General features: G+C 41.6%; 1 protein-coding gene across 2 annotated transcripts in view; it reads right to left on the reverse strand.

Moving 5' to 3' along the window:
• The window catches only part of syt16 (synaptotagmin XVI), a 194,610-nt gene extending 185,766 nt beyond the window's left edge, over nt 1–8,844 (reverse strand). For both annotated transcript variants that reach the window (XM_043697225.2, XM_087989703.1), the window contains exon 1: nt 8,766–8,844. In XM_043697225.2, coding sequence (XP_043553160.1) covers nt 8,766–8,778 — 13 coding nt within the window. In that variant the 5' untranslated portion in view covers nt 8,779–8,844. The remainder of the gene's footprint in view (nt 1–8,765) is intronic.
• Nucleotides 8,845–9,098: the final 254 nt, after the last annotated feature.

Genomic DNA, 9,098 nt, shown 5'->3' on the forward strand with positions numbered 1-9,098 from the left:
CCCCCACCACTATTAATGAAACAGTACATGATATATAAGAGGAAGGTAAAAAACAGCAAATTCCATGTACTTTACCATAAAGAGCAAATGTTGAAACACATATCAAAACAAAGCATCATTAACTAAATGCTTCTCCTAAATCCATAACAATCAAACATATTTTAAATTATATCTTGCTTTTTGGAAAATTTCCCATTATTTCTCCTTTTGTTTTCTCTGTACGAGAATGCATAACCTTGATTCTGAACTGCAGCAGTGACAGTGATGTGAATTCTCTTGTTGTCTACTGTTAAACCATTCTCAGGTACCTCGGTCTGAAGGCAGTCAACCTGCTTCATGACTTCCATTCTGCAAAGCCAAAGGTTTCAGGGTTTTGAAGTGTTGCGCTTTCGATCTGAATGAATTCAACATTCTCACTCTTGTCCATGATTTAGGTCATTGTCCATTGTTTGCTGAACATAAAGCAATACCTAAAAGGGAGGGGAGTATGAAACTCATGCAACGATCTGAACTGAGGCAGGTCAATTTGCAAAGACAAAATGTTCATGTTCAAGATTTAGTTGTTTGAGGAGTTTTGTTTATGCTTAAGGTCAGTCTCTCATAGAACCCCTATAGCATGGAAACAGGCCTTTCAGCCCTACAAGTCCGCACTGTCCTCCAAAGAGTATCCCACCCAAACCCATTCCTCTACATTTACCCCTAACCTACACATCCCTGAACACTATGGGCAATTTAGCTTGGCTTCATCTAACCTGCACATCTTTGGATTGTGGGAGGAAACTGGAGCACCCGGAGGAAACCCGCACGGACACAAGGGGAACGTGCAGTCATCCGAGGCTGGAATCGAACCCAGGTCCCTAGCACTGTGAAGCTGCAGTGCTAACCACTGAGCCACCATGCCACCTCTGCTTTCATATTTGAATACATCAAGTGTGATAAGGTTCATTTTTAAACAAAAAGACCGAAAACCAAAGAAGATACATGCATTCCAGAGGTCAGTTTGTTGCCCCTTTCATACAAGTGATATTTTTGCAGTTTACTCATGTTAAAAATATACCACAAGCCTGTGCTCAATTGCAAGCTAGACTGATGGGATTAAAGGTACTTCCTTTCTGTACTTCATCATGTTTCTGAATGCAAAGATGTGAAAAATAAACTGACGACAATCCTGTCAAAATTGTCAGTCTTGCAAACAAAGTTAGCATGCCAAAAAAAACGTTAGTTAAGGATGAGGAATTTGAAATTAAAGGTACACTGCTGCAAGGTATGTAAACAGCTTCATTTTGTAAATAAACGACTGGTACAATGAGCTTTGAAAAGCAATTTCTAACAGAAGCCTTCCTCCTGCCATTGCTTGCTGTGACTCAGGATCCCTACTCTGACATAGTTGTATCACATTTACAGTAGAGGAAGATAGTGGGCCAAGACAGTGCGCAATTCATTTGTCTGTTTTCACTGGGTCCTTTTCCTCAATCAGATGAGCTATTTGGTCCTCACCTCTTCAAATGAAGCTGCAAACAGTCAACCTTCAGAGATCATTGAAACCAGAAGTTGCTGATGGCAATGTCCGCCATCTTCATATTTCACCAGGGGCCGTTATCGGGGGAGGTAGGTCACGCCAGTGGTCATTCCACCGCACAGGCGTTGTTAGTTTAACAATGAGTATGTGCTCATGGATACACCTGGACCTCAGACTTGGTGACATTGGCCTTGCCCCAAGTTGTCAGGATATGTGGCTGAGACAGCAAAAATGAAAACAGTCAGCTTTTTCTCATACCTAGCACATATTACCCAGCTCTCACCTGTAGAAGAGCACACCAAGGATGCAGACTTGATACAACACTCTCAGTTTGGTTCTCTCAGTCAGGATGCTGTTGCCTCACACATTCAGAGCAGCTGCAACCCTTACAGTGCATGCACTGATCAGCTATAACCCTTACAGTACATACTCTGATCAGCTACAACCCTTACAGTGCATGCACTGATCAGCTACAACCCTTACAGTACATACTCTGATCAGCTACAACCCTTACAGTGCATGCACTGATCAGCTACAACCCTTACAGTGCATGCACTGATCAGCTACAACCCTTACAGTACATACTCTGATCAGCTACAACCCTTACAGTGCATGCACTGATCAGCTACAACCCTTACAGTGCATGCACTGATCAGCTACAACCCTTACAGTACATACTCTGATCAGCTACAACCCTTACAGTGCATGCACTGATCAGCTACAACCCTTACAGTGCATGCACTGATCAGCTACAACCCTTACAGTACATACTCTGATCAGCTACAACCCTTACAGTACATACTCTGATCAGCTACAACCCTTACAGTACATACTCTGATCAGCTACAACCCTTACAGTGCATGCACTGATCTCAGCATTATGTGGCAGATCATTAGTAACAAAAAACAGAAAATTGCTGGAGAAACACAGCAGGTCTGGCAACATCCTTCTTCAGAACTGACTGTCACTAGGCAAAGGTGGGGTTGGGGGTTTAGGGTTAATAGACCCAAAATTTTAATTCTGCTTTCTCTCCACAGATGCTGCCACACTTGCTGAGTTCTTCCAGCAACATCTGTTCTTGCTTTTGATTTCTAGTATCTGCAGTTCTCTCTGTTTATTTTTTTGACAGATTGCGAGTGATTGTGGAGAAGAGAATGTGAAGCTATCAACAGTCTCTGGAATCACAATGACTGTGCTGACAACAGCAGCCTGGCAACCTCATGTTGCATGGTATTTACCTTCCTGATACTGATGGACAAACCAAACCATGATATTTTTGTTGTTTCATATATGAATAGTTTGCAGCATCTGTGTAGATCACTCTCTAATGGGGACCAGGAACATTGTTGTCATGGATCTCAAACAAGCAAAACAGAACAGTTTACTGTCAGTTCTGGGGAACAAGAGGATACCTTGTGTTAGAAAGCCTGAAAGCATATGACAACTAAAATAGAAGAACCAAAAGTAAAAAGATAAAATGCTGGTGCCAGAACACAATTCTTGTTTGATCCTACTGCCAATCTCAAATCATAATTTGATGTTTGTCCTTATTAACCACTTTATCTTAGAAAGAGGTGAGCTTTGGTGGGCAACCAATTTACTCCAGCAGATCGATGAAGGAAATACATAATGAACTCCTTTGTTCACAACATTTCTCTTGATCTTCACAGTGCAGCAGACATGCATGTCACTTGTAGATTGTCTACTTCTGATAACAGTGGGATTCAGGGTGGCTGTGTTTAGTAGTGAGATGCTTTGACAGTTATTGCAATTACTGTGGACATTCTTGCTCTTGTACAAGGTCTCTGCCATCATGGTTTCTCCTGGGGCACTACAGTCTGCCTCCATCAGAGGAAACAGTTCATGCTGTAGGAATGCTGGCTCCACTGCTTAAGGAGTTCAGATGGTAGAACATCAGCATCTGAAGCATTACCCATGGCAAGTGAGTCAATAGCTCTGCAAACCTCCTCCTCCACTATGGTCTCTATGTCCAGCTCTGCCATGATAGGCAGTCATTCTATAGTATCCTCCTTCTGCTACAATGCTATTGCCAGAGCACAACTCAAAAAGAGAGAACCAATTCTGCCCTACCTCTATAATATAGTCAAGGAGGACCATACTTCCCTTTGCTCTCAATTGAGTAGCTTTTCTGCCAATGGATTGGTCATCCTTTTGATCACTTCATCTCCCTAATGTTCTGGGTTGAAGGACATCTAGATATTCTGGCAGAGTTGATGCACTGTTTAGACTTTATGTTAGGCAGCTTTTATTGAACTCAGACATTTTTATGCTAATGAGCATGAACTGCTTGGTTTCAAAGTGATATGTTCCATCACAATGATTTTAGCTCCAGACTAGTCAGCAATGTTCTGCTCTTCCCTCCCATATGTTGGGAATATTGACTTGTTGCATCCTGAGGGATGTTCTTTTTCACTTTAGAATTAGAATTAGAATCCCCACAGTGTGGAAACAGGCCCTTCGGCCCAACAATGCCACACTGACCCTTCGGAGAGTAACCGACCCAGGCCAATTCCCCTATCCTATATTTACCCCTGACTAATGCACCTAACCTTCACATCCCTGAACACTATGGGCAATTTAGCATGCACCTAACCTGCACATCTTTGGACTGTGGGAGGAAACTAGAGCACCCAGAGGAAACCCACACAAACATGGGGAAAATGTGCAAACTCCACACAGACAGTTACCCGAGGCTGGAATCGAACCTGGGTCCCTGGCACTGTGGGGCAGCAGTGCTAACTACTCAGCCTCTGCACCATGTGGGAATGCTGGACAGCACCTATTCAATTGAGTTACAGAACTGTTGATTTTTATTTGGCGAGGCACTGAGGAAGACAGTATTGCTGCTTTGAATGAAATAATTCTAAGAATTGCATTCTCGTCCTACTCCATGCAGGCAGTGGTCTGCCTATCAGTTAGTGCTGAGGTACCCTGCATCTTTGGCGAATAGAGTTTAGAGATTAACATCATTGTCAATCAGATCCTACTGGTATCCACAGTCTGATTCTAAACCACTGCAGAATACCCATGGCATTGTTTGTTAAAAACTCAAATAATTCCTAATCATTGTCAATTATTTCCCCAAACCACAATGTCCAAGGCAGGAAGGACATATCTCCTTTATACATTGAACTCCCCCAAAGGGTAATCATACTCTGAGTTAGGGATTCAACATCATTTGCCTAAGGGTACACAGAATAGATTTTCATGAAGTTAATGGGTTCAGTGAGTTGAGAAGGAAATGTAGAGAGTGAGAGAGAGCAAGAGAGAGAGTGTGTGTGCGCGCGCGCACCCGCGCGCTCGTGTGTGCATGTGAGAAATCGGTTCTGTAATGAGTCCTGTAGTCTTGCAGTTGTTTTGACCTTTTTAGATGATTCGACTGGGACATTTGGGATAATAGTTAATCTCTGGATAGCAATTAAGCAAACACTTAAATGGCCTCACTGTGTTACATTATCTTGGTAAAGATCGATGGAATTGGTAAACTCACAGGAATACACTGTTACAAAATGCCCTTTGCCATTCAAATAGATTCTGGCTAAGCTTACAAATAATTGGAATCCCTGAAGAAGGGCTCATGCCCGAAACGTCGATTCTCCTGCTCCTTGGATGCTGCCTGGCCTACTGCGCTTTTCCAGCAACACATTTTCAGCTCTGATCTCCAGCATCTGCAGTCCTCACTATCTCCTCCAAAATGATTGGAATGTCAAGCAATGAATCAGGAAGCAGACAGTCCAAAATAAATGCAACGATTTTTTATTGTTCCTTTGGTTGAGCTCTAAGCAATCCCACTCTTGACTGACGTGTGGTTAACTAACACTGCTTTAATGTTAGCAGGCTGAACTCTATTCCAACTAGCTGAACTGTCAAAGGATTTGGATCTAAACTGTTAACTGTTGGTGACAACATACTATTCTGACGATCATTAATGTGTGCAATTCTCTTCTTCAAGATGTAGCTGAGGCTGGGTCATTGAATTTACTCAAAGTATTTAGATTGATGTTTATGAACTAGAGACCAAGGGTTGTGAGGGCAGGCAGGAAAGTGGAGTTGAGACCACAATCAAATCAAATCAGATCAGTTCAGTTCAGATCTTACTTAATGACAAAGAATTATATGGACTACTCTTGCTCCAAGTCCTTAGCTTTCTACATTTGTAGATTTAGGAAAGTGACTGGAACACACAGCTTTATTTTCAACTCATGCAAGAATTGAAAAGCTCATAATAAGAAAGTTTTACAATGTAATAAGTGACCTTCTGTAATACTAAATCAAAGTATAGGTAGATAAACAGTTTGATATATTCAACTATGCTAACTTTTCCTTGCACTACTTTTCAAAAAAGACAAGAATCTATTTCCATTTTGTTTTACTGGAGTTGCAAACCTTCAAATTTACTAAGACCATGCTTGAATGGCTTGTCTTCTCTCGACTCAGCATTTTGCTATTGACCTCGACTACATTAACAATGGAACTAAAGACATTTCCCAAGCAGAGAAAGCAAATGAGGGGAAATGGAAGGTAAGTTATGATAAATACCTATCCACATATCACAAGTTACTTTTATATACATGTACTTGGATCGCTAAACAGATTTCAATATTCTATCAAATGTTGGGATCTTAACAAAGATTGGATATGTATAACACAAGCAAAAGGTAACTTGAAGCATGGCAAATTAATAAAAATGCAAGAAAGCAAAGGGTAGTTATTGAGGTTGAAGGCAGATCCAACAATGTTCCACAAGAATTTGTGCTGTGGCCACTGTTATTCATAACGTATATAAATGAGCTACATTTAGTAACTCATAACAGCATTAAAAATTGCAAATGATGCTAAATTGTGGAGTACAGCTAACACTGAAGAAAAATGCAATATACAAAATGACAATCCAAAATGAGCACATGGGGCAGTTAAGTGGCAAATGAACTTCTATTTCACATATTGTAGAAGACAAGTTTTTCAGGAAAAATAAAAAATTCACATAAATGTAAGTTCTTGAAAACTTATTCACCTTATGAATCATTAGAAGTTTAGCATCTAAACTCAAGGGGTCTTCAACCCAGGAATCATCTCATTGTTTTATTTCCTACATTAGTCTAACTGGCTGAGGCAGTAGTTGTAGATCCGCTAAGAAAAATTACAGAAGAAAGAGAAGAGGCTAACAAAGATAACTCAAAGACAAAGATTAAAACAACCCAATACATCAAAACCAACTGAACTATTTAGTACTCCAACTGATCTGCTGCAGGAGACATCATATTTTTACAACTGAGAACCAAAGTTAGAAAGTTGATCTAAAAATATAGATCCTGAAATGTGCAAAATGGAGTTTCACTCGCACTGTTCTGCAGTCACTGTATTGTTTAGATTCGATTTTTTTTACATTTATTTTCATTGCCAATGGTTATGAACCTTTTGAACAGTACTGATCAGATTACAAATATAGTTATATGGCACACTGAGTTTTGTTAAATGCTTACATTCTTCCAAAAGAACCATTATCCTCACAATAACCATCATTCGAGTTACTTTTTAATAAGCCATCTCAGTCTACGTTGATGGCACTATGCTCAAACTCAGACTCTACGCCCTTCCTCAGTCTCAGTCCTTCAGCAGACAGGTTTCTTCCATCATTTTGCCCACAAAAACACTAATCCACACTATTACCAGTGAGGTGTGACTTTTCCAATGCCTTCTGTACTGCAGTATCATCCTCCATGCTGTAAGGAATCTAATCGAATCTAATCTAAAATAGATACAGTCTAGTATATCACAGTCTGCTTTCACATCCGTAATCACCATCCGGCCCTCATTCCCCAGAGAAGTGATCACCATTTTGCATGTAATTTCAAATAGGATCGCCCTTGCCTTATCTCCATAATCTTCTCCAACAGTAGCTCCTACTTACACCTTCCTCCTCTATCACTCACTAAATTCTCTGCTGTGGCATTACCTGGTCGTTCCCTCAGCTTGGGAACTTTCCCCTCAGATACTGGACCATGGCACTACCAAAAGTGAGCAAGGGCAAACCAGAAGAGGCTCTGCCAAACAATTTCAATCTTGTCTTATGGCAGCCTTTGAGAGCTTCTTAAAATCACTAGCTCAACAGTGACTTTCCAAAGATCTTTTTTCTCACTCCCACACAAAGTGGCTTACAACTTAGCGCACAGAGAAAGGCCGTTGATTTTATGCTGCGAATTAACCTCCTCCCACTCAGGTTATCGGCAGAGAGGAAGTATATATACACATCCTTCTGTTCTCTTTGCTCTAAAGACCAGCTTCCCCTTAAAAGCATCTGCCCTGTTCACCTCTGGTAGTGCATGCCGAGATAGAGTGGAAAAGTTAGGAACTCGCTCACACTTAGCAAGAATGTAGCAACATTCTGAGATCACCTAGACTTTATTGGATATCTGAACAGGATTGCATTGCAAACATCTTGCTCAAGTCCTGTCACTTTTTTTCCCCCTAATTTGTGAATTTCCTGTCGTGATCCTAAACAATTCAAAACTCCGAGAGATTAAATTGACAGCTGGCCAGGAGACCTACCGTCTAAGTAAACTGACGTTAGCTGAAAACAAAGGTATGTTTACTTATACTCTGCGGTAGTTTTATTTTGAGCTATTTTAGCCCTCTCCCGCCCCTCAGAAAAATGTTAAGCTTCTGTAATAGGTCGTTCCACCGACAACAAGAGCGGAAAGGTAAAGGGACCACACGCCATTCTCACTTCTCACCAGGTTTGGAATTCAGAAGCTGAACAGGCTGGCCGCACATAGGTACCACCCATACCTCACTGCATTGTAATAACAGAAAGCTTCTTTCTTCGTAGCCCGAGGTCTGCCCAGCGGTGCAGCTAACTCACTTGTTTTCATCGCCATTTCAAACATAACATTTTTTTGGTGCTCCACTATCTATAATATTAAATCAAATTGGTGGCCCAGCCAACCAGTTCCCAAAGCGACTCGCAACCCCCCCCAAAATAAAACACACACCCGCCCAACATGCAATCGCTTAGGAACACTTGGGTATTCAAATACAATAAAATAAACATAACATTGATACCAGCCCAGTAAAGCTGACTGTCTGATAGTCGCTGCATTCTTCAAAGTGTTTCCGAGAATCCAGCACCTATTGGATCTGAGCACTTGCTCTAATTGCATCCTAATGGATGTAACCAAGCCCCAGCCCGCTTTCTGTTTAACATCGATTGACGCTGCACACTTACTATCTGTCGCCATAATCTGGTCACGTCCGCTGCAGAGTTAACCCGGCCAGCCCTCCCGGTGGAAATTCCTCAGGCAAATCCCAAACATGCAACACAACAGCTGCTTTCCACTCGCCTCCTCTAGCAGCACTGCGATCCCTGCAATATCTCTAACTCCTCCTCCTCCTCTTCCAGCCAGCGCCAATCCCTATCGTCAACTCGCTTTCCTCTCTTCATGAATCTTCTCGTGTGATGAATAGTAAAACCAGCGCTATTATGCCACAGTGGTAGTGTCCCTACCTCTGAGCCAAGCAAGGCCCATTCAAGTTCCGCCTGTTCCAGGGGTGTGTCATA

Source organism: Chiloscyllium plagiosum, unplaced genomic scaffold (genome assembly GCF_037043375.1).
Source record: "Chiloscyllium plagiosum isolate Xiang-an unplaced genomic scaffold, Cpla_swu_hap1 HiC_scaffold_8, whole genome shotgun sequence".
NCBI lineage: Eukaryota > Metazoa > Chordata > Chondrichthyes > Orectolobiformes > Hemiscylliidae > Chiloscyllium > Chiloscyllium plagiosum.